The sequence below is a fragment of the Lagenorhynchus albirostris genome, chromosome 9 (assembly GCF_949774975.1).
Source record: "Lagenorhynchus albirostris chromosome 9, mLagAlb1.1, whole genome shotgun sequence".
In the NCBI taxonomy this organism is placed as follows: domain Eukaryota; kingdom Metazoa; phylum Chordata; class Mammalia; order Artiodactyla; family Delphinidae; genus Lagenorhynchus; species Lagenorhynchus albirostris.
Window position 1 is genome coordinate 13658871 of NC_083103.1, and position 25727 is coordinate 13684597.

The 25727-nt window shown below is 42.2% G+C and overlaps 1 protein-coding gene across 9 annotated transcripts in view; it reads left to right on the forward strand.

The window, feature by feature from the left end:
- AMBRA1 (autophagy and beclin 1 regulator 1) overlaps positions 1 to 25727 on the forward strand; it is a 175916-nt gene that overhangs the window by 56196 nt on the left and 93993 nt on the right. For 4 of the 9 annotated variants that reach the window (XM_060159276.1, XM_060159275.1, XM_060159280.1 and 1 more), the window contains 4 exons: positions 4177 to 4263; positions 8553 to 8732; positions 20229 to 20333; positions 20964 to 21064. In XM_060159276.1, coding sequence (XP_060015259.1) covers positions 4177 to 4263; positions 8553 to 8732; positions 20229 to 20333; positions 20964 to 21064 — 473 coding nt within the window. The remainder of the gene's footprint in view (positions 1 to 4176; positions 4264 to 8552; positions 8733 to 20228; positions 20334 to 20963; positions 21065 to 25727) is intronic. The other 5 variants (XM_060159278.1, XM_060159281.1, XM_060159279.1 and 2 more) reach the window with 3 other exon arrangements.

The window sequence follows — 25727 nt, forward strand, 5'->3', positions numbered from 1 at the left end:
TCATTGCGGTGGCTTCTCTGTTGCAGAGCACAGGCTCTAGGCACGCGGCTTCAGTAGTTGGAGCAGGCAGGCTCAGTAGTTGTAGCACGTGAGCCCTAGAGCATGCCGACTTTAGTAGTTGCAGCACGTGGGCTCAGTAGTTGCGGTGCGCGGGCTCTAAGGCACGTGGGGTCAGTACTTGTGGTGTACGGGCTTAGTTGCTCCATGGCATGTGGGATCTTCCCGGACCAGGGATCGAACCTGTGTCCCCTGCTTTGGCAGGCAGGTTCTTAACCACTTCGCCACCAGGGAAGTCCTCACAGACAATATTTAAATGGGTGGTTGTGGCTGTGTTTGGATAAAACTTTATTTATAAAAACAGGCAGCTGGCCCAGTGCCTGTAGTTTGTCAAACCTGCTTTTTAGAGGCAACTTGCTATTTGAAGAAACTCTTTTTAAGAAGTGAGTAATTCTTTTGAAAATGAGTAGTTTTCTCTTTAGTTTTCAGTGGTTTACTTTTAGATTTTGTATATTGGATGTTTTAAATTTTGAAATAATTTCAGACTTGCAGAAAAGTGGCAAAAATAGTGCAAAGAATTCCCATATACTCTTCACCCACATTCCGTAAATATTAACATTTTACCACATTTGCTGTATCATTTTCTCTCTTTTGCTCTACCTGTATGTGAATATAGTTATGCCTTTATTTATAGTTTTTGTATTTTATATATTTGTGATTATTATATTCTATTAAATATTGAATTTTCTTAAAGTAGTGTATAGTTTGATAGAACAGTGGCCTTTAGACTTAAAAAAAAACAACCTCTGTTAGTAAAAGGCTTTTGAGCAACCTGTGTGTTTGTGCGTGTGTGTGTGTGTGGCATTATGGTTATACATTTTAAATCAAAAGTTCTAATATTTTCTTCCTGTTCTCCAGTGGATCAAAAGAGCAGAACCCCTGATGTACCTCACTTGAACACCACTAGTTTAGAGAATAAACCCGGCAAACTTGTAAAGAAAGGTTTTTTTTTCTCTGTCAGAGCTTCAATGACTCTTTAAAACATTTCTAAATAACAGGTCAGAATGAAATGGTAGCTTCAAGCTTGAACAAGCTTGTCTGAGCCCATCCTAAGTCCTACCTGACTTCATATTACTCAACCAGTTGATTGATCATTGTCAAGTGAAATTTGTGGTGGCCAGAGCAGAAAGCGCTCAGCTGCCATTCCATTCCTTTTTCTTGTGTCATTTCCCCATCTATGGCTTTTTGCAGGAGGCTAACTGTGAGAGAGAAAGATCTTTCTTTGAGTTTCCTAGGAGTGGTGGTGATATTTACTCATTATTTCTTTATTCAACACCAATTGGCGAAGTGTTTTTTTTTTGCTGTACGCGGGCCTCGCACTGTTGTGGCCTCTCCCGCTGCGGAGCACAGGCTCCAGACGCACAGGCTCAGCGGCCATGGCTCACGGGCCCAGCCGCTCCGCGGCATGTGGGATCTTCCCGGACCGGGGCACGAACCCGTGTCCCCTGCATCGGCAGGCGGACTCTCAACCACTGCGCCACCAGGGAAGCCCCTGGAGAAGTGTTTTTTAATCCCTCAGATAGTGTTTGTGTTGTAACTGTAGAGAACTTGATGTTTCATCAGTGATACGTGTATGGGGGTGCTATTCACAGTAATTGGCTCTCCTGATTTTGTGTATTAGCAGTTAACATGCCATATGTGTATGACTTGCTAGTCCACTGTATTGCCTGAGGAGCAAATGGTGCCAACGGATTCTAGTAAGTAGGCACAGGGGATATATATATGTTCCAAAAGAACCTCGTCAGGGACTCCCCAGAGACAAAACTAAACATTTTGGTATAACTGTTTTAAGACGCCTTCCTAAGGTAAGAATTTAGGGTGGGAAGTAGAGTTTGCGGGATTATAAAATGGAATCATTAAAATTGAAATTGTCTAAACCAAGCTCTTCTGGTTCAAGAATCTCCTTCACAGCATCTCTAAAAAGTCATCTCATTTCTTTGAGTACTGTCACTGCCTTGGCAGAGTAGTGGGTAATATTGGCCTCCTAATTTGGCAGGGTCATTTTTCAGGCAGAAGTACTTAAGAAGGATATGTGTTGGTCACTCTGGAGGATGCCTCTTGTCAAAGGGCCTCTGCTTATTAAGCAGACATTTGGAGGGTAACACGACAGGGCTCAATGAAATTCAAGACTCATTCCAGAACCCTCTGGGATAGAAGAAGCTTCTGGGTGTTCCAGGGCAGTCAGCTGCTCTCAGATCTTGCTTCTGTTCTTCAGTTCCCGCCTAATTCCTATAGGACAAATTTATTAGTAGTGGATATATGATGGCCTGAATTGATACTCTTCTCAAAATTTCGCTTCTCTTCTTTCTCCAGTCTGTGTACCTCTCACTATCCCTTCCTCTCACAAATAGTCTGTATTTCAAGATTCAAAGACATGCCATTATTTTATGTGCTCCTATGAAAGAAAAAAATCCTGCCAGTTAAACTGCGTCACACAATTATAAAATGTATCCTAATTTCAGACACATTAAAACGTTGGGGGGGAAAGCGTGTCTTAGAACTGATGAAACACAGCATTTCTGCTGCTGTAAACTGGTATCATTGAAGATTCAGGTTTTCAACCAGAGAGAAGTTGTTTTATTGCTTTCTTCTCTTCCTCATTGGTTTCATTGTATTCACTCCCTTCAGTGGTAGGACTATTTAACTTGTCCTAAGTGTGGGGATTATAAGCCTTGTCTAGATCCAAAACATCACGTAACAGTTATTTTCCTGGGTGGGAAAGGTAGCAAGCCAGGTTGACAGGGCCTCTGTTGTATCTCTTTCCCAGGCTGTTAGGGAAAATGCTTCGGTGAGCCAGTCGCTGGGATAAAGTGACTGCACATGACTATACCTAAAGCCAGCTGGTTTTAATAAGAGTGAATTGAATTAACTCAATTGGAAAAGATTGGTAGCTGCTGTCCTTATCCTGCAGATCTGCTTTAAAGAAGAGTCCAGCAGGGAGCTGGAGACCTGCTCCTGGTAGAGCCAGGCAAAATGCTGCTGGAGAGGAACAACATGCATTTCTTTCTGAGTCCACTTCCTTTGAAACGTCTTCTATGGCAGGAGCTTGATTGGCTGCCAAGGCACATTTGAGTTGGGAAGCAGTGTGGCAGACATGGCAAACTGGGGGGCCCCGAGCCATGTTTGTCAGATGAGTTGAGAAGCAGTGTGGCAGACATGGCAAACTGGGGGGCCCCGAGCCATGTTTGTCAGATGTTTGTCAAACTGGCCCTTCCTGTACGAAAAGGAAAAAAATGTTTTAGCTAAAATGTAACAGGAGATTTCATGCAAAAGTCCAGATTTTTGGCTTCCCTTAAATAAATGGGAAGATCCAGTGTTACTGGACCTGCATTCTAGTTGGGACTCACACTGGATACATGTACATAGTGGTTTGAAGCATTTTGGAGTTGACAGGCCTTCACTGGAGTCCTGGTGCTATCACTTGGTAGCTGTGTGCTGCAGTGCAAAACACTTAACTTCTAGGCCCATTGATCTCATGTATGTATAGTAATGCTCACCTTTCCAGGCTGTGGTGAGGTTTAAATAAAGAACTACATGTGAAGTGCTTAGTATTTGCCTGGCGCTAAAAAAGTGCTCAGTAAAATATGTGTGTAACACATATGATCATTGAATTGACAGTTGGGCTAGATTATATAATTAGAGATTTTTATCAGTTGTTAAGAGAGCCGTAGGAGTACTCACAGAAAGGGTGTGGGCAGAGCAGAATGTGTAGAAGATAAGGGGCTGTGGATTAGGATGACATGCAGGAACTGAACACCAAGGTAAATGTTGGCACTACGTGATAGTCTCTTGGTATGCCTCATTTTCCTCTCCCATGTTGATCCCAACCTCCTGTTTGTCTACCGGAGGTACTGGAAATAGAAATAAGATCATGTCTCTACTGCACTGACAGAAGAGCAGTATTCACCATGATACAATGGCCATATCCAGTGTGGGAGCTCTGGAGCTCTTCATTTACTTATACCTCTAAGTGCTTATAGGAAGGGTGTGATCCCAGATAAGAGGTGTTAGCTAGCTGCAAAGGGGGATGTTATTTATCTCTCCCCCCATTTTTCCTTATGAATGACCTCTGAGTTGGTAATTGACAGGGATTATTGCCATTTTTTTAATCTCTGCTAGGAGGCTGCTGGAGTCTTCCCTCATTTCATTATCCCGTTATGATGGAGCAGGATCCAGAGAGCACCCAATTTACCCAGACCCAGCGAGGTAAGGCCGAAGTGAGAAATGGCACTAGGTGGGGGGGAGGGACTGCCCTTGGGGTTGCCAAGCTGTTGGAAGCCCCATTCTGTGCCTCTCTGGTCCTGGTGCTCTTTTACTCTTCAGTTACAGTTTTGAGACAGGTGGTTCAGGTGATTGGGAAGTATTACAGGTAAGTGAACAGAGCCTCTGGTGACAGAGGGTTATGACTGAGCCCTTGTCCTTTGGGGCTCATTTTTGTAAGTGGGACACTAGAGGAGGGACCTGAGGAGGTCATTGGCAGAGTCACAGGATATTTCTTTTCTGCTCATCAGAGAGGCTGTTGCCATTCAGATGGACAGCCAAAAGGGAAACAAAAGTTTTTTTATTAATAGGGAAATCACTTACAAATTAAAAGCAAACAATTCTCTCTCATTTGAGAGAAAATTTAGAACATCAAAAGGCGGAAATCAAGTTCATTCAGATGTTGAAGTTTTGGAGACTATATGACGGAAGAGATGACTGACAAAAGGGTAACTGAATAAAACAAGTTGACATATTATTAAAGTGCTTGCCTTACCCCCATTAGAAGACATTTGAAAAGTTCTTGAAGAGATAAAAAGAAAAAAAGAATTCAGATGAGTTTAAGGCCCACCTTTACCTTATACTGGTAACTCAGGACCGAGGATGGGGTGTTGAATTGATATATAACATTTATTTATAGTGAGCAGCCCTTTGGGGTTGTCACAGCAGGACTTAATAATTCTGTTAATGATCCGAAAGGGGGATAACCTGCACATTCTCTAGCAACAGCAGACCGCACATTGTGAGGCTTTGCCAAAAGAAGAGGGTAATTTATAATGGTGGGGTTGAAGTTAACACTGTAGGTCAGAAAAGACTAAATGAGCTTTGCTGTAGATTAAGAATTTCAAGTCCAAGGTTTTTGTTTCCAAGGTTATTGAGTGATTTTGTTGTTACTACAGTTATGTCATGATACTGAGCATTCTTTCTGAGATACTAGTGAAAAGATTCCCTGTTATCCTCTTACTTCCTTTTCCGTACCCCAGAAATGGCAGATCAGAGAACATGGGGATTGATGACTTTAAAACGGGTAGGCAACTTAGATGATGACTGAAACAAGGAAGTTTATGTTAGTCTCTAGTCATATTTGAAAGTAACAAGCCCTAAATAAGAGAAGGAAATATTTTACATGAATCAAATTCTTTGAAACCCTGAGAGAACTTCTTGCTGTGAAACAGTTTCTTTTAGGACAGTAATGGGAATCTCATCCCCAGAATTTTTAACCTGACAAAGTTTAACGGTGACTCTTAAAGACCATTATTTGTCCTCCTTTCATGTAATAAATTTGTTATTTATTCCTACTCAGATCTCTTTATCACAGAAAGGCCAAACTTTGTGGTGGTGTTATTTTTACATTTTCCCTTTAAACACAAAAAAGGGTTTTTTGGAGGGGGAAGTATTCTTCCTTGAAGAAAACTTGAGGAGTTATTTAAAATATTCACTTGGAACACTTTTAGAGTTTGATAATTATCCACTCTTCAGTAGGAGGATGATTGTTACCTCATTACTGGTTGTTTAATTTCTTTTTCCTCTTAGATTTCACCCTGCATAATCTGTATAGGTCAAAGCCTTTATGAGACATGTCAGCATTCAGATCCTTAGCTTCCCTCTGGATATCTAAAAAGATGAGGCTATGATGTACTTGTACTTAATAATTGTGAATCCATTTTTCTTTACCATTGATGCACAGTTATGTAGTTTAGGGAATTCCTGTCCAACGGTGAAATTAAACAATTGAGGTTACCTAGTGCTGAATTTTTTTTTTTTTTTTTGCGGTATGTGGGCCTCTCACTGCTGTGGCCTCTCCCGTTGCGGAGCGCTCCGGACGCGCAGGCTCAGCGGCCATGGCTCACGGGCCCAGCCGCTCCGCGGCATGTGGGATCTTCCCAGACCTGGGCACGAACCCGCGTCCCCTGCATCGGCAGGCGGACTCTCAACCACTGCGCCACCAGGGAAGCCCCCTAGTGCTGAATTTTTACCCCTACATAAAAGGACAATCTTTATTTATTATTGTCAGCGTCAACATTATTTCTACCTCTATCACCGTAATATAATTTTTCCATTAGTTAAGGTAGGCTATCAACACAGTAATGAGTGTATTTATGGTCACTTTTCAAAATCTTTTCTAAAAAAAAGAATCTTCATTCTCCTCTTAAAACTTTTTTTTAACATTCTTTTCTACTCTGACGGACTTGAGAATTTAACCAACAACAATTGATTTCTACTGGAAGATTTCTGTATATTTGGTAGCTATAGGAACAACTCAAGAGTATTGGCTTCTGTCTGTTGAAAATTTAGGGTTCTTGATTCATCCTTGCCAAATGCATGAGAACAGGTGCCCAAAGAGACAGTGAAAGTTCCACAAGTTGAAACTTTAAATCTTATTCTCTGATGATCTTGGCCAAGGCCTCTGTACGTCCCATGCCCACCTACTGTCTAAAGATAATTTGGATTCAGAGGTGCCAAATGCAGCATATTGTTCCATAACACAGACTTTTGAGTTCCAAAGATTGTCACCTGGCCTGCTTGGAAATTCTGCTTGATGGTTGGCCAGAAGGACACCACCTCTGATGACAGGCATTTCAGAGGCAGCCCTGTTTCGTGAGGCAGTTGACTGCAGGATCTCCTTTGGTCTGAGTGAGTAGATTTACCGAGGATTTACCTAGAGGCTTACTTTGTCCAGGGGTAATGAAAGGTCAGGCAGCAAGATGTTTGTACTTTTCCTACCATTTGGATGTAAGTATTTCCATTTCCATTCTCAATCAGTTTTTCCAGATTTCCATTAAAAAAAAAAAGTTGCATGCTTTTTTTCCTTCTATATTCTAACATTATAGAAGTTAAGGTCCCTAGGAATCCTTATCAGGATTGTTGTGTTTCATTTTTTTTGTTCTAATTACAGAAATAAATATTTTTATATACATATTAGTATATACATACCATTCTTTAATTTTTCCCCCACTTAAAATTTTATTTTAGAGAACTTTCATTGTGCATATATAGGGATATTCTTTTCAATTGTTATATAATGTTTCTTTGTATAGATGTAATTTATTTAATCTGTTGGTGGACATTTGGGGTGTTTCCCAGTTTTTCACTAGTGCCAGCATATATATATATCTCTTCGTATCCTGGTGTATTTCTGTAGGATAAAATTAATAGTGGAATTGTTGAATCAAAGTTGGCAGGTTTTAGGTCTTGGGCAGGTTTTAAGTCTTGGAATTTCTTAGTAATCCACTTAATATTATATATAAAACATTTTTCTGTTACTGTTCTTCTCTCACTTTCTCAGTTCACAGCCTCAAATTATATGCGTTGTGAAAGATGGAGGAAAAACTTGAGAAAGAAGGGAATGTGCAAATTGTATAGGACAGTAGACATTTTCATGGAGTATGAAGACAGTGAACCATAGCTGGAAGAATATAGACCTTTTACTAATTTAAAGTAAATTAAGTCTTTTAAGACTAATTACTGAGAACAGCCATTGTAAGGGAGAAGAAGAGTGACTGTTGTCTTCTGTGTTGCTCAGTGCCCACGTAGCCTATGATGCTCTGTCATAAGAAATAGAAAAAAGCTGTTGTTTTCTTTTAGATTTTCTGTTCTCTTGAGTATATTTTACTCTCAGTCTCTATCCTGAATATTTTCTCTGTGTTAAAATATCTGGATAATCTGTAAAGGAGAGATAAGAAGTTCAAAGAAGTACTCTTAAGGAGCTAGGACAAATCTGGAGCTACAAGTATTTGTTGGAGAAGAAAGGAGTCCTGGTGAAGGTGATGCCTGAAGATGCCTTCTTTAGTCATCTCGGGTTCACCATCTCTTGGCCTGTTTTCTCATCTATAAAATGAAAGAAGCTGTGGTCCCTTTCATTTCTTATATTTTGAATATGGATGATTAAGGAAAATCTGCGAATCTATATAAAGGGCACACCCTGAGAAGTTAAAAGAGGTCCCTTAAGAAACTAAAAGAAAGGTCCAGTGTTAAACTCTTGGAAGGGGCAGCTGTTGATCAGATGATGACTGATAAAACAGCTGTTTGCCTTATCTCAGAACAGAAACACTGGTGGTAGTCTGATAAGCATATTGTGCAGTACAAATCTCCTGGTGAGTTAAATGCCGTTTATTTTTCATGTCTCCAGAGTTCGCCTCAGCAGGGAGATGTGATGGGAGAGCTGGATTTACTGTCTTTCACAGTATTCCCCACATTAGTGCTAGTTTGTGTTTGTTCATCTCTGTTTCTCTCAGATTATCTCCTGCTGCATACTATGCCCAGAGGATGATCCAGTATCTCTCACGGAGAGACAGTATCCGCCAGCGTTCTATGCGCTACCAACAGAACCGCCTCCGTTCTTCCACCTCCTCCTCTTCCTCAGACAACCAGGGTCCATCAGTAGAGGGAACCGACTTGGAATTTGAGGACTTTGAGTAAGTATATATTCAACTTGCTTTCTTACCCCTCCTCCCGAGCTGTGAGTGCTTCCAAGTTGGCCACTGTCTGAGCAATAGTGGTTTGACATTCTTGCTTCAAACCCCTAAGTTATTATTTATGAGAAATAGGATGGGGTGAGGGACAGAGGGTTAAAATGCCCAGGGCACTCCCACCTCGTAGTTGCATTGCTGATTCCCTGAAGCCTCTGGGAAGAGACAGCCCATTGGGCCCCAGGCCAGGCTGGGAGAAAATGGCCGCTGCTCTTTAGGCAACTTTTTAATTTCCCATTTGCATAAACAGTGACTGTGGAAGTGCTTCATGTGGACTGTCTTCATAACATCAGGGAGGCAGGAGGGTTGGTGTTTTTTCTCTTAAGCAGAGTAGATACAGAGATTAACAACAAAGACAATACTCGGATTTCCCTAGGAGACAGATTCTCTCAGTACCCTTAATCACACTGCTTCTCTGAGGTCCTACTCCCTTGTCCCTAAACGTTCTCAGTCTCCCTGTACCCCCAGTAAGGATCCTTTGGAAGTTGCCTGTCAGATTAATGTGGGGGTTGAGAGGTGATTCCTTGCTCTGCTAGTCTCTTTGAGCGGTCGGCTGGGGTACGGGGGTGAGCTAAAGGAGCAGCGTCAGCCCCGGGCTCCAAGGTCAAGCTCCCCAGTCTTCCTGCTGGATTTTACATTCTCTGACCTGCTGCTCCTGACCTTTCTAGCCATGCATTGTATTTCTTTCCATCTTGAAACTGAGCTTTCCTGGCTTGTACCAAATTGGACATTTGGCTCTTGCTTTGATTCCTATATTTTGATATTCTCAAAACATGCAGAATAAGAGGGAAGGGTGGTTAAACATTTTTCTTTCCCCATCTTTTTTGCTGGCAGTACTAGAATAGGACAGCCTGTCAGTCATCTTCCTTTTTTTTCCCCCTTCATCTTGACATAGCCTGGTCAGGTCTGGGATCTTAAGAGCTCCTGCCTCCCTTCCACCTTCCTCTTTCGTGAGCTGAATGAATAGTTCCCCAGGAGCCATCTTGTAGTGGAGTTTTATGAAGTGTTTGAGAAATATCTTTGTCAGAGAGGCCCAAGAAGGTGGGAATACCCTTCGTACCAATTGACCTTCCCGATACAATCCTTAAACACACTGGCCAGTTGTGTACTGGGAAGCAGAAGGAACACTCAGTGGGAGGCTCATTCGTCTGAGGAAGATGTAAATGTGAAAGAAATGCAAGGTTGCCCTCAAACAGCTGTGCTGTGGCAAACGGAGCAGGGGTGGTGGGAGAAGGGCCCAGCTGCTCTGTGACTCTCAGATGTGTCCTTCTGCCTTAAGTCCCCGCTGGGGGAAGATGGACGTGGGCACAGCAGTGAAGGGAGAGTCTCCACTCCTTTAGCCAGGCAGACACCTGTAGGGAAATATGTTCCCCTGTAGAAATGATTATTTTTCCAGCACCGGGGTCTATTCAGGGAAGCAGTTTCAACGCACAGTGCCAAGGCTGCTGGGACTTAGTGCTGCTGAAAAGCCTCGGTAATCCCGTGGAGCTCTGGGAGTCAGTGCAGATTGCATAGCCCTCTCTCCACGCATGTTTGGAAGGCTGTTATCTCTTCGCAGTGGTGAAACGTGGGGCTCATGCCTTTGAGCTCTATCTTGCCTCGTGACTTGTCCTTCACAGTGGAGTTCTGGGTTAGTTTAAAATGTTCTGTTCTCATCTTACCTTCTCTTTCTTCTGTTACCACCTCCTCCCTTTCCCCTTCCTTCCCCCTTGATTTTCCTGTGTCAGACTGCCTCCTCCCTGTGCTCCCCACAGCCCACCTGTGCTCTCGCCTCCCCCTGGCTTCAGCGCAGCCTGAATTTACATCACCCTCTTCACCTTTCATGCACTGACTTACCATTGTATTGCTCCCTGGTTAGTAACAATGGGCTGGTTTCTCTAAAGCCCCTCCGAAAGTCCCTCCCCTTGGTGTTTGCCTTTCTTGTGGGGCTGAAGCAGACTATAAACTTGTTTTTAATAGCAACTGTGGATTAGTCACCTCAATATTAGCAGTCCAGGTCTTCTAGTGAAGGATGTTGCCGGCTGGTTGATGCTGAGTTACCGTCTGTTCATTCTTTCTCTGTCTCTTTCCCCGCCCTCCTCCCCCTACTGTAAACCGAGGGCTGCTTGTGGTTGTGCCTCTTCTCTTAATTTCTAGGTACTCTGAGGAGAGAGAAAGTGAGAAATTAGGGAATGTACCAGCCCATTTTAATTTCTCTGCCCGAATCCTTTTCCTCAGCTTTGATAACTAGAAAGAAAGTTACAGGCTTACACAGTCATAATTTATAGTTCTTTCAAGTACAGAGAAGCAGATTAAGTTAGATATGGCCTGGAATCCTAACACTTAGGGTACCATTAAGAGAGACTGTTCTTCTTCTGGGTTTCCTCACCTTCACAGCACAGCATGGTCTTGCCTTTGCCACCCCACTCCAACCTCTTCACTCTCCTTCCATTTGCTAAGTCACAGATCATTTTGTCATTCTCTAGCTTGTCCCATCCAGGTGTATAGTGGCCTCAGAAAACAAAAGGGAGACATTACGCAGATCCCATCTTTTTTGGTTCTCTTTCATCATCCATTGAATGAAAGGTATCAGCTATCACATTTTTCATGTATACTAATTTATAACATACACAACATTTGTAGTATATATAAATATACTAATATACATATGTCTTTTAAAATCTTGTTTACTCCTTATAATAACCCAGTGAGATAGTTGTTCATTTCATTGTGTTTTTTAAAATAAGGATACAGAAGCTTGACCAAAGTCAGACATGTCTAAGATTAGAGATCAGGAGCAAGCATGTTTAGTGTCTGACTTTAGTGTCCTGCAGATTTAAAAACCTTTAAAAATGATGTACAACCATATTTGAGCCCTTGCTCCATGAGCTTGCTGTGCAGCAAGACTATCTAGATTTATTGCTAGGGAAGATAGGTTTGAAGGTTGGTCAACATCAGGTTAAACTTTCTATTCTTTTGTGGTCTGGATTAATGACCATCTTCCCAGGCAGGCATCTTCTCCTGTCATTTGTCTCTGTCTGCAGCAAGGATTGAGACTTCAGGGTCCCTGTGTTTATCAAAATGCACAAACAGGACATCCAGAAACCTGCTGTCAGGTGGTCTGTCCTGAAGCCCTCAGCATCTGTCTTTGCATAAAGATGTTCACAAGCAGGGTAAAGGTGTGGCTTCCCTGACCCTGCTGTCTGCCTCCTTCTGAGCTCAGACCACCTGCTAGAATGTAGACGGCAAATAAGCATAATGAAAACTCAAATTTTTATTTTCACCATCCCTTTGGAAAGAGGGAGGGAGGCTTTTATGAAGCCCAGGTTGAGTGCTGTGTTCCCGTAGTTTCTAAGGCCAGCAAAAGAGGTGGTACCTGTGACTTTATGACTGTTGTTCAAGCTACCCTCACCCCCCTCCTCATTTTATCTGTTATTCTAAATGTAATTATAATCCTAGAATCATCTCCAGTTCATCTTCTTGCCTCATTTTTTACCTGCTTTGCCTTCCAAGGCAAGGATACCCTGAGCTAATGACAGAACTGGAGAAGCTTCAGATTAGATCAGTCACAAATATCTCCAACACTGCGTAATTATATTCAACTTCTTTTTTTTTTTTAAATTATTAATTTGGCTGCATCAGGTCTTAGTTGCGGCACACGGGATCTTTCTTTGCAGTGCACAGGCTCTTTGTTGCAGCACACAGGCTTTTCTCTAGTTGTGGTGTGTGGGCTCTTAGAGCGCGTGGGCTTAGCAGTTGCAGCGTGCAGGCTCTCTCGTGGTGTGTGGGCTCCAGAGAGTGCGGGCCTAGTTGCAGATCTTAGTTCCCCGACCAGGGATCGAACCCGTGTCCCCTGCATTGGAAAGCAGATTCTCAACCACTGGACCACCAGGGAAGTCCTTCAACTTCTTAAAAATTGTTGCCAGCACAGAGAGAACAAGTCCTTCATTCACAGTTGTGACACCGGTCTGTACTTGGGGAAAACGTCTCAGTGAGAATTCTAGTCTTTCAGCCTGGTCTTTCAGATGAAGTGTCTTGAAGTCAGTTACATTTGTTTTATTAACTCTTCTAATTTATCTTGTTGTATTTGGGTTCCTTTTACCCAGAAATCCATATTGTGACCAAATATGCAAAACCGTTTCATTGTGAAATGAATGACAGTCATTTCTGGTTGCCCAAGATGGGTTCTGGTTCCTTAGTTTGGCATGATATGTTCTAGCAGTACCACATACACATGTGCGGAGGAGCCTCAACCAGAAGGCTTTCATGGGCCCCTTGCTAGACACCTTCTAGCAAGGAAGTCATTAAAAGGTCTTCTTGGTATATAATGTAGCTGAGGACAGTTCTGAAGGCTGTCACTCCGTTCTGCCATCTGACTGGGTGTGGCATAGAAGTTACTCGCCTTTATAGTTCAGAATTTAATATTCTTCATCTGCCCTTTTGCCACTATGGAAATTTAATTGAGTCACACAAAGAAAATATGTTAGAAACCCGATGATGTTACTCTTATCTGTCTATAGGTGAAATCCTGACAGCTTTGTGAGACTCATATACTTGTGTCAAGTTCTCATGGCTAGAAATTCCAGGAGAGTGAAGTCACATGTCCTTGGTAGTGTTTGCTTGCCCCTGCTCTCTCTTCTATGCCCGAAATTTCCAGGACTCCTATGGGAGTCAGTGACTACTAATAACAGATATGTTGCGTATAGCCGAGAAAGGGAAGGGGCAGATCTTCAGAGCAAGAAGTCGTGTACTTCATTCTGAAATGGGGTTGCCTTTGTTTCTTCCTTTGACTTACAGACCATAATCTCTTTGATATTAGAAGTGCAAGAGAAACTATAAGGGAACACGCTGTAAAGTGACTGTTCTCTTTACAGACTGGAACCTGCCAAAGCAGTCAAGGATCAGGCAACCAGCTACAGTTATTGAGTGGTGGTATTGTATAGAAGTAGTTCTTAAAGTGAGATGAGATAAGAAACCATTCACTTCCTTTTTACCAGAGTTTTAAATAATTTCATTTAATTGATGTTTGTGGTGGTTGATTGTTTTTTACAGCGTGGGTTTATAAAAGAGAAAGTCTTAAAATAGGACTTTTCTCCAGATATACTTAGAAGAAAGGCAAATAAATGCATAGTCATAGAAACATGAAACAGCATGGAGCATGTCAAGAATTCCCTTGTTGACAAGTATGGTCAGGTTGTAAAGTCCAAGATACAGCAGGAGATGAGCCCCGAGAGTTAGAGTGGTACCAGATCCTGGGGAGTCTTGTGTGCCTTGCAAAGGAGGAGAACTGTACCCTGCAGGTGAGAGGGAGTCACTGAAGAGTTTTAAGCTATGGAATAACATCAGATTTTTACACAATATCTTATAAGATAGACTGTAATAAGGTACCCCTAAAGTACAGGACAGCATTGTATGAAGGGAGAGAGTACTTGGGGAGATGTGAGAAGGCTTCATGGGTTTCAGCTAGGTGTGAAGACCCCATAGGACTTCAACGTGGAGGATGGAAGTAGGGAAGGAGATTCTAGACAAAGGAGTAGCTTAAGCAAAAGCCCAGACACAGAAGATTTACAGGGTTTGTTCAGAGACCCTGCATACATCTGTGGTTAGAGCAACGGAGTATTTGTACTTTGAGCGATAAGATCGGAAAGACATGGACTGTGGAGGGCCTGGAGTGCCTGGCTGAGAAATTTTGACCTTGTTTTTGTCTAGGGACAGCCATTATTCAACATGTGTTTTAGGCAGCGAATTCTGACAGCGGTTGTTAGGCAGGTGGCAAGTATATGGATGCAGGAAAACCAGTTAGAAAACAGTGGGCAAAATACATATGAGGACATATGAGGACTGAATGTTAAGTATTAGACATAAGAGGCCTTGGTGTTTTATAAGAGTGGGGCCTGTTTGTGAATGTTCCTGGGGAGTTGAGCTGTGTGAGAGCTCAGCTGCCTCACTTCCTACTTCTCCAAATAAAATGTTGCCGGAGTCCTTTTTTACTCTTACTGGAACTGATTTTGAGCTAAGTTTATAAAGTAGCAAGTGACTCCCAGAACAGCTGTGATTGGAACTGGGATCTCCTGTTAGTGCCCACTGGTCCCCAGAGCCTGACAACTATTGTCTAGGGAATAGCCCCGCGTTCCAGTTTCGGCTGAGCCTCTGATATGCCATTTGATCTTTGGCAAGTCCCTCTCCTACCCTAGGCCTCAATGTCTGACCTTGTAAAATTAGATTAGATAATCTCTGAAGTTTATTTTAGCCCTAAAGCTCTTGGATCTTTGTTGGAGCTAACTACCTATCTTAGAAGGATTTCCCTTGTACTCAGCAGAGGTAGAATAATGAAAAGTTTCAGAAAAGTGGAGAGACTTCCTGAGGATTAGGAATAGGATATCTGGTACCTGTGGAGCCCCAATAGATTTATAAAATATATGCCTACCTGAATTCCAGCTCTTTCCTGAGGGTTTTGAGCCTATTGCTTAGAAATATATAATATTGCTTGGCAGCTTTAAAATTAGTATTCTTTCTGGGCAACTAAAATACATATGAATATTTATTATGAGGAATGCTAGGAGAAGAGAAAGAAAATGGAATATATCTGGATTTAAAGAATTAAACAGCTGTGAAGGAAGAGGGGGAAAGGAGGATAGCTATCACTTAGAGATATGTATTTATTTTTTAACATAAAATGCACAATAGGAATATGGATTTGCATAATACATGCAGATGAAATTAAAGGTAGAACAAGAAAGGAGAGGACTTCCCTGGTGGCGCAGTGGTTAAGAATCCGCCTGCCAGTGCAGGGGAAATGGGTTCAAGCCCTGGTCCGGGAAGATCCCACATGCCACGGAGCAACTAAGCCCGTGCACCACAACTACTGAGCCTGCACTCTAGAGCCTGTGAGCCACAACTACTGAGCCCCGCGTACCACAGCTACGGAAACCCGCGTGCCTAGAGCCTGTGCTCCACAACAAGAGAAGCCACAGCAATGAGCAGCCCGCGCACCGCAACAAAGAGTAGCCCCCGCTCGCCGCAGCTAGAGAAAGCCCGTATGCAGCAACGAAGACCCAATGCAGCCAAACAAACAAATTAAAAAAAAAAAAAGGAAAGAAAAAGAAAGGAGAGGAATTTGTAAGTGGTAATTATCTGTTATATTACTATTCCTTGGAGAAAAATTAAGGCTCTGAAGTTCCAAGAGACCTATGCTATTAGGTATCCCCTATGAATGATATCAGCTGGGCCTGTGCCTTCCTCCCAGAAATCTAGCCCTGACATGCGTGCACAGTCCTTCGAAGTAGAGTCTAGAGCCTTACTAATAGCACCCGAGTAAAGAAAGGACTTGAGATCAAGATCACTGTGCCATCCAAGGACAGGAACACCAGCTAGGCCTTCTACTGTCTGGAGATTGAGTAGAAACTGAAGAGCACAGGGAAACAAGTATTTTTTTAATGGTCTAATTTTCAGCACAGTCAACTGTGTATTGTCAAGAAGATAATGGCCTTTTGAGCTTTGTGCTGCCAGAGCTTTATTTACAAAGGCCCAAGTCAGAGCCATTTGTCACTGAGTAGTAATGGCAGCCTGACTCTCTGGTTAGGACTCAGACAGCAGTCTGTAGGTGTATTTTACATTCCTTTAAGTTACAGCTTCTCTCTGAGGCAATTAATCCCAGGCATTTAGCAAGAGTAGCTGCTGTGTTTCTCCCTTGTTCCATAGATGCATTTTCTTGTATTTGTCAGTTGTCTTGGATGCTTGTTTGAAGGGTGATTTTTCCTTACAAAATCTTTTATGAGAAAGTCTTATTTTTTTCCCTCTCTCCTTCCCAAATAGCCTTCTGAGAGTTAATCAGAGATGCACAGAGTTCAACAACTGGGAAGGCCATTAATAACTCAGCCAGCTTCTATCCTGCTGGCTTAAAGGCAGCTTCTGGCTGATGAAATTGATGAGGATTTCTCTGGTGTTTCCCTGAAAAGTATTCTGGTGAGAAAGAGTCCTCCAGTGATAGAGGAGTGGTACCAGCGTGCTTGCATACTCTGGTCTTCACTGTTTTTGTTTTTTTTTAAGTACTGCCCTTGAAAAGGGCATGGGCTATGTTATGTTAGGCCCAGTATTTATCACCCTCCATTATTCCTAAGGTAAACTGTCTTTCTGGGTCTGCCTTTCTCCCACTGTTCATCTGGCAAACATCTTCTAATCTTTAGTCTCTGCCTAAATTTGCCTTCTTCATCTCGTGGAGGCTTGCTCCAAGTTGGTCTTGTATCAGCACTGAAGTGAGTGTCAGAGTCTGTGTAGTTTTCTAAATTGAACATTATTTTAAGTACTTTTAATTTCTTTGCCCTTTTCTTGAAACTCTTTTTTTTTTCCTTTTTTTGAAACTCTTAACCACTCTTCCTCTCCCCTCACTTCTACCCTGACCCCGCCCTTGCAGATATCCTTTGCATTGAAGTTTGTTTCCCCATCTCAGCTCCTTATTTTGAATTTTCCCTTCTTTTTAGACTATAGAAGCTAGAGTCATTAGTTGCTCTTTTCGCCTCTAATTTATTTAGGGCCATGCTTTTAGTCAGGGATTTTTGTGTGCCAGCATTAAAACGTGGGGCTTTTGCCCTCTACTTGCTTAACTTGTCCTGTGGTTGGACATTCTGGCCTTTGCCACCTTACCCATTCATGTTTTAAGTTTTTCCTGGTCAGGAAATGTTTGAGCTGTTCTAGGCTATTTTCTCCTAGATGCCTGTGTTTTTTTCTCCCATAGGCAGCATCTCATTTGCGTGTTCACCACATTTCACATTTTACTAATTGTTCTGTGTACAATTCTGTCATTTCTCCTTCTTTGCTAGCATGCTCAACACTTTCAATTTGAAGTCTTCTCTACATTTTATTGAGATGCTGTTTAACTCCTACTTCCCCATCATTAGTCAAGACGTTAAACTGAGGACCAAGAGATACATCTCCACTCACTTAATATTATTGCCTCTTTTGCGGTGCCTAATGTAACCATCATTCTGAGACTGCTTGTATCTGAGCCAGCTGATTTTCATATATATGTATCTCTTCCGGTAATCTCTAAATAACATAAAGCCATTATCTCTGACCATGTTTTGCCCTTCCTCCTCCCCTTTTTTTTTTAGACGGAAGGAGAAATTGAATCAGAAAGAAGTTAATTGTTTTTAGGTTTTAATAACAATTAAAAGAGGCTTGTGAAATATGTCATAGGAGCCAAATTTTCTCCCAGCCCTGGCATTTGTCCATCTTTCTAAGTTATCTTCATATGTCCTTTCACCCAGCTCTGTGTCATGTTTGATTCTGGCAACTGCTGATCAGTACTGTCTCCTGTACATCCCTCTCCTTCCCTGCTCTTCAACTCTGCTAATGCCAGATAGAGCACTGTTTATTGTCCAGAGAGAGAGCGCTCTTTGGTCCTTGTTCAGAAGTAAATTGTCAGCTCCACAGCATGGTTCTGGGAAGGCCAGCTCTTTCTTAGCTGTAGAATAAAGTAATTGGATTTGTCCCATGATGCTTCTTTCTGTAACTTAATTTTCAACCTTTTTGAGGCTTAGGACCCTTCCTCCCCCCGCTTAGGACCCTTCTTAACTTTAATATGTGTTCTAACTTCTCTCATGATAATTAGTTGCACTTTTAGTGCCCATCTGTAAGTAAAATATACTGTTATGAAAAGCTGTCATGAGTTCACTTGTACTTTTTTTTTTTTTTTTTTTTTTTTTTGCGGTACGTGGGCCTCTCACTGTTGTGGCCTCTCCCGTTGCGGAGCACAGGCTCCGGACGCGCAGGCTCAGCGGCCATGGCTCACGGGCCCAGCCGCTCCGTGCGGCATGTGGGATCTTCCCAGACTGGGGCACGAACCCGTGTCCCCTGCATTGGCGGGCGGACTCTCAACCACTGCGCCACCAGGGAAGCCCCCACTTGTACTTTTAACCGAGTTGGTACTTTGATCACAACTTGAATCTACATATACTTGAAAAATAATAATATACTTAATTTGGGAGCTGTCTTATTTGTTTGATATTCAGCTACTCCTTATAATAATTTGTGGGCTCCCCAGAGCTGCAGTCTGCTGGTCAGGAACTTCTGAGCTCGTTGTTCTTTATAATCCCCTTTTCACTTTCCATATGGTCTTATCTCTCTTTCCTTGCCTCTCCCTTCATCTGTAGAGTTTCAAGTCACAGGAGTATGATATGTTAAAGAAAACAGTGATATGCTTTCTCTTCTGCGAAAATAAAAACCAAGTACTGACTTTTAATGGATCAGCTTCCAGTATCCCTGATATTGATTTGTCTCTAAATGCTCAGCATCCAGTTCTACCAAGATATAAAAACCTTCCTAGGCTTTCATTTCTGGTTTGTAAGGGTCCCAGTAGTACACTTGAAAGCCAAAGTGTTGTCTTAACTTTGGTTACAGTGCCAGTTTGAAGATTATCTCATTAAGTTGAAGATAATCCAAAGGAAGAATTCAGAACATACCCCAAATCAAGCTCTCAAGAGGTTCATTTATTTTGTGGAGTTGGTTAAACAGCTAATTAACTGCTCTATCCAGCCAGAGTGCCCTTTGGCTTATTGTTCCTTTGATGCATTGGAAACTAAGCCATGTGAAGTTTCTGTTGTCTTCTCTTGTAGGAAGCAGTGAAGTGTAGTGGAAAGAGCAAGGGCTTCAGAGTCAGATGGATCTTCCTTGAATCTTGTCTCAACCACTTACTAGTTGTGTGACCTTGGGTATTTGCCTCTCTGGTCCTTAGTTTCCTTATCTGTGAAACAGATCTAATGAGACTTAATGGGAAACTCAAAAGATTAAATGGGGTAACATATTAATAACCTTTGTATTAGGACTTAGTAGATATTTCGTAAATGGTGTTTATTACCATTACTTTAACAGACCATAAAGAAAACACTAGACTTTTTTCTTTTTAATCAAATGACCAAGCTTAGGATTGCATTGTCTAATAATCTTCATCATTGTTAATTTTTCAATCTCTAAAAGAAAGGACTGCCTAGTCTTTTTCTTGTGTTGTTTTTCTTTCACATATCCATGATTTTTCCACACCAAGGACCTAAACAGATTTAAAGATAACCATTTGTTGAATGAACTTGATGGGAGAATTCTTCTTCCTTCAAGATCCCCCGAAGCCAAAGTTTCTCTGTCTTTCAGTCTAGAAAGAGATATGTTTATATACATATCCATTCTAAATCCCTTTAGAAGATCTAAACTTGGCTTCAATTTCAGATGCTGCAGAGTTCAGAGACCACATTATTTCAAGAAAAATCTTCCTTCTTACTGAACTGTTAGTAAATGCTCATAATTATTTTAATTGTGGTACTCCAGAAACGTAGTATATTAATGTGCCACCCAAATTAGTAAGCAACCAGATGACTTAATTTCTCTGGGACCTTCACCTAAGTGTAGGAATTTAGTTTGCGGGATGTCTGTCTTTTGGGCTGGTGTCTGTTTCTGCTTTAGTGACTCTCTTAGGTGTAGTCTTTTTGTTTTCTCCAGGGACAATGGTGACAGATCCAGGCACCGAGCTCCACGAAATGCCCGGATGTCTGCACCTTCACTTGGACGCTTTGTCCCAAGGTAAGAACTGGATAGTCAACTTTTATGAGAGACTTTTCTGAGGGAGGCTTTATGAGAGGCTGGGATTTTTAAACCTACTTTCTGGTAGGTTTGTCCTGGACAGACCTATTTGGACAAAATTATTTGTCCTGGACAGATAATTCCAGATATGGACAATCTGGTGGATTGTCCATATGTGGAATTATTTCCTAGTGAGCCTACAGTCCAGCCCTGCCACCTAAAGACTTGACAGGAAATGATTAACCACAATGAAAAGACATAGAAAAATGGCATTGGGAGCATCCTGTTCAAGAATAGAAGCCCCGGGAAACTTTAGAAGAAAGATTGGAAGAAGATGCAAACGTGTGAGAGGAATTGTACTCTGCTCTAGGTTTCTTTGGATTCCTAGGCTTAGTGGATCCCTTATCTTTGATTGTTGAGGGTTGGTAGATAGTATATCTCCTTTGTTTTAAGGCAGTCTGTAGTAGGCTTTTAACGCGTGATTCTTTCATATAGGCGTTTTTTAAAATTAATTTTTATTGGTGTGTAGTTGCTTTACAATGTTGTATTAGTTTCTGCTGTACAGCAAAATGAATCAGCTATGCATATACATATATCCCCTCTTTTTTGGATTTCCTTCCCATCTTATAGGCGTTTCTTGCTGCCTGAGTACTTGCCTTATGCTGGGATTTTTCATGAACGTGGACAGCCTGGCTTGGCTACTCACTCTTCTGTTAACAGGGTCCTGGCAGGTAAGGAGTTGTTTCTTTGGATTTTGAAAATTTAAAGGGGGAGGGAGCCGTGTAAAGCTTTCCCCTCCTTTACCTATGCTGATGTGATGGCATCTTGGCATCTGGCTGAAAACTCTTTTTTAAGGTCTTGTACTTGGTTCCTTACTTCAGGGCAGGAAACTACAGATTGAGGAAAGCTGCTTCTTTTGCCCATTCCCACTTCCTTCAGACATCTCTTTTTTAATTAATTAATTTATTTATCTATTTTTGGCTGCGTTGGGTCTTCGTTGCTGCACACGGGCTTTTCTCCCGTTGCAGCGAGCGGGAGCTACTCTTTGTTGCAGTGTGTGGGCTTCTCATTGCGGTGGCTTCTCTTTGTTGCGGAGCACGGGCTCCGGGCACGCGGGCTTCAGTAGTTGTGGCATGTGGGCTCAGTAGTTGTGGTGTGCGGGCTTAGTTGCTGCACAGCATGTGGGATCTTCCCGGGCCAGGGGTCGAACCCATGTCCCCTGCATTGGCAGGCGGATTCTTATCTACTTCACCACCAGGGAGGTCCCCAGACATCTTTTTTAAAATTTATTTAAACCGTTTGTTTCTTAATCCAGCAAATAGACTTTTTAAATTGAATGATAAAGATGCCTTGCTCATGTTTTATTGTTGAGGTACGCATGAGCCAGATCCTGTGATTTAATTAGGACTGAAAGCACACCTCTCCAACCCATTGCTGCTGCCAGCACATGGAGTTTCCAGGCCCTGTGGAATAATCTTCAGAGGAAGAAGGAGGAGAGGGACCCATGGAGCTGGCTTAGAAATTTCCACAGAATAGAAAATGGACTGGACAAACCCAGCCGATGCAGTTTTATGGTGGCTGAATAACTTAGTGACCAACGTTTTGGGGCTAATATGCGTGATGTGACTGGGCTGAGACCCAGTGTGTGCTGCTGCTTCTGGGCAGTCTAGAGAAGGAAACAAAGCAGAATCTATTTTTTTTCTAACAAAGGTTTTTCTCTTTTCCCCCTTCCCCCCCACCTCCACTGCCAACTTGTAAATTTATGTATGTGAAGGCATTAAAAACTGTAAAAATCAAGCCACATTTTGGTGTATTTTTTTAAAAATAAATTAAATTTTTGGCTGCGCTGGGTCTTCATTGCTGTGCGCAGGCTTTCTCTAGTTGCAGCGAGCAGGGGTTACTCTTCGTTGCAGTGCACGGGCTTCAGTAGTTGTGGCACGTGGGCTCAGTAGTTGTGGCTCGTGGGCTCTAGAGCGCAGGCTCAGTAGTTGTGGCGCATGGGCTTAGTTGCTCCACAGCATGTGGGATCTTCAGGGATTGATCCTGTGTCCCCTGCATTGGCAGGCAGATTCTTAACCACTGTGCCACCAGGGAAGTCTCTTGGTGTATCTTTAATAAGCATCTTTATTTAAAAAATTCAAATGACATTACGTTTTGGAAAATCTGGGCCACGTGATGGTTAAAGGTAGAGAGGGATCGGTGTGAGGCAGCAGCACTGTCAGGCTGGGGAAATATGATTTCTGACCAAGCTGTTGTGGCAGCTGGTAAGCCATGGGATCTGGCTTCCTTTAAGTAGCAGTATCCTTGACCCAGTGTCAAGGCCTAGAAACCCCAGAAACCTCAATGGTTTCTCTCTACTGGACACCAGGGCTTCATAGGCCCAGGCTTGGTGGGGGAGTAGACTGCACCATGGTGTCCTGACAACTTTGACTGAGGAGGGCCCTAGTCGGTAAACAGACCCCATGGCTCTCCTTGCTTGGCGCTTCTGTGTGGCTTGGCTAATGGCACGTGGAAGCTCCTCACTGGCAGATAATCACTTGCTGCCAGACAGTACTACAGAGTTCTTCTCCACCCTTCTTTGTTCCAGACATCTGCCTCTACCACCCAACACAGCAGCTCCCTGCTCCTCTACTGCTGGGAAGTCTCTATTTCCTTTGCATTTGGTTTTTTTAGAACAGCTGTATGTTGTTTTTCTCTCCTTTGATCTAATAACTCTTTGCCTCCATTTCTTCTTCCCTGCTTTATGCCCAGAGGTCTGACCCCAAATAGCCCAGTTTCACTTGTGGATACCTTTGAATATAGGGGTTATGTTCCAGCAGGCAGTTTACAAACATGAAATCTACTGAGAAAAGTTCTCTAACAAAAGATGTAGAGTGCCTTGAGAGGAAGGAAATCTAGGCTCTCAAGAAGCTCATTCTTGAATTAGATTAGTGGATGGTTTCCATTCACATTTAAACTCATTTCTCCCATTTTCTCAAGATGCATGTTGCAGAGTATCCACTGGTCTTTTCTTCTTTTTTCTTCTTTTTTTTATTGAAGTATACTTGTTTTACAATGTTGTGTTAATTTCTGCTGTACAGCAAAGTGACTCAGTTATACACATATATATTTTCTTTTTTATATTATTTTTCATTATGGTTTATCCCAGGATATTGAATATAGTTCCCCGTGCTATACAGTAGGACCTTGTTGTTTATCCATTCTGTATGTAATAGTTTGCATCTACCCCACTGGTCTTTTCTTAAATGCCCTCATCATTTGTAGACATTTGGATGTCCCTCCAGATTCTGTTGACAGTTTTGTGTTACTTTTATTCTTCTCTTGAGAAAATACCAATGATAATAATAACAGCAACAAAAAAAAGCTTAACATTCATTGAGCATTGGCTGTATGCTAGGGAGTGTTTTAAGTGCTCTTCCTAGTCATATTTCATTTCATTCTCACAGTAATCCTATGAGATGGGTGCTATTATCTAACAGTGGTGCGAACTGAAGCCCAGAAGGCTAACTTGCCCAGAGTGATGCAGCTAGAAGTAGAGGAGCCAGAAGTGAACCAGGCAGTGGGACTTCTGTTTCCTAGTCTGCCTGCCTCCCCACAGCTATTTTTAAGGACAGAGCATCAAAATAGCATTCTTCTTCTAGGTCCTTAATCTAGAAAAGGGAAAGAGGTCCCAGGGAACTTGGCTGATCTTCAGGGGTTTTCTTATTTGTTCTAATTCCTCTATTTTAAGTGGTTTCTAGACATAGCTTTTTGTGACCCAGTAGTGCTTGCTAAGGAAAATCTTATTATATAATAGGCCTTTCCCCGAGCCTTCATGCCTTCCTGGACACAGATGTTTTGCTTTTTATTAAACTTATTTTGTGATCATGTAATAGATAGATAGAGCTGCTGTAATAATGGCTTTTGAAGTGAAGACAAATTAGTGTTTTAGCAGTAAGCACTCCCAATTTTCCTGGAAAGGCACTTTCTCTTATATGATTGGAATGAGGTTGTGATGGTCTCAGAACAATTAGATTCAGTAGACGTTTGTTCCGCAGCTGTGTGCCAGGCACTGTTGTAGGCTACCAGAGTGAATAAGACAGACAAGATCCCTGCTCTTCTGTAGCTCAGAGTTTAGGTGGTTGGCTGTACCTCAGTCTTGCTGTTTGGTTCTTAGCTCCAAATATAAGGCAGAAACCTTTGTATGGTGAGTGGCTTTTTGTAGGGGTGAAGCATGGAAATTTGGCAGACCTGGAGGGACAAAGTATATACACACCTGCAGTTTTAGGAGGCATTACCAGTGGCAAATGAGTTTTCAATGGACCCTAGCCAAAGCCATTCAGAATCATCAACAAAAATGGATTTGCAGAAAATTAAGATCCATTCTGCCCACTTCCTCCCACAAGAGCCTGAAAGCAGTAATATAAAACAGAAGCTGCTACAGAGAAGTGTTTTGATAGTCTGTTAATCTTCATCTCTTCCGCCTTATCTTGTTGTCTTCTCCACAATTCTGTAGGTTCCTGGTGGCCTCCAGTCACCCATCAACCCACACCAGGCCCCTTCTTCAGCAACACAAATTCTGAACCTGTACTTAAAGAGGTATAACTACATTTAAAGCCACTGCAACTTTACCGGTATATTTTTGGGGAAACACGCAAAAGTCTGGGGCGCTCCCCCTGCTGACTTTTTAGCAGACAGCTCTAGCTCTGTATAGTAATAGCAGTCTATAACAGAGAAGGAAATGAAGTTAATGACTGCCTACTATGGGCCAGGTACAGTCCAAAGTGCTTTCCCATACATTGTGACCGCCCTATGAAGTAGATAGTGTGTTTCCATTCTGTAGGGAAGAAAGCTGACGTTCAGAGAAGTTACATTACTTGTCCAATATAATGCAGTGAGAGGCAGACCTGGAACTTTAAACCAGGTCTGCCTGACTCATAATAACTCTGTTCTGCCTTCTGTGCCATGTTTTGCCTGAGTTCAAGTAGGGAGTATCTGCCGAAAGGTTCTTAAGCCTATGATATTTTTCTGCATGCTTGAGACCTGATATAAGTGAAATGAGAAGCCCTGGCATTTGACGTCTTCTTGGTAATTACTGGAAGAGAAACGCTGAGGGATAGGGACCTGGGTAATGTAGGGTATTAGTTATCTGTTCTGTCTAATCTTTTTGACTTTCATCCTAATGAGCATCTGCTCCCAGCAGATGTGGTCCTGATGGATTTAATTTAGTATTTTGATTAAAATCAATGGGAAGTGTCAGGATTTTTTTGCTTCTAGCTACAGGTCATTGGGGCCTGGTTGAGTGTCATGGGCTTTGTGCCCAGTCATCCTAATTTCTCTTAGGATTTCTTCTTTGAGCCATTAGTTTAGGAGTGTGTTTTTCAATTTTTACAAATTTCCTTTTGTTGTTGCTTT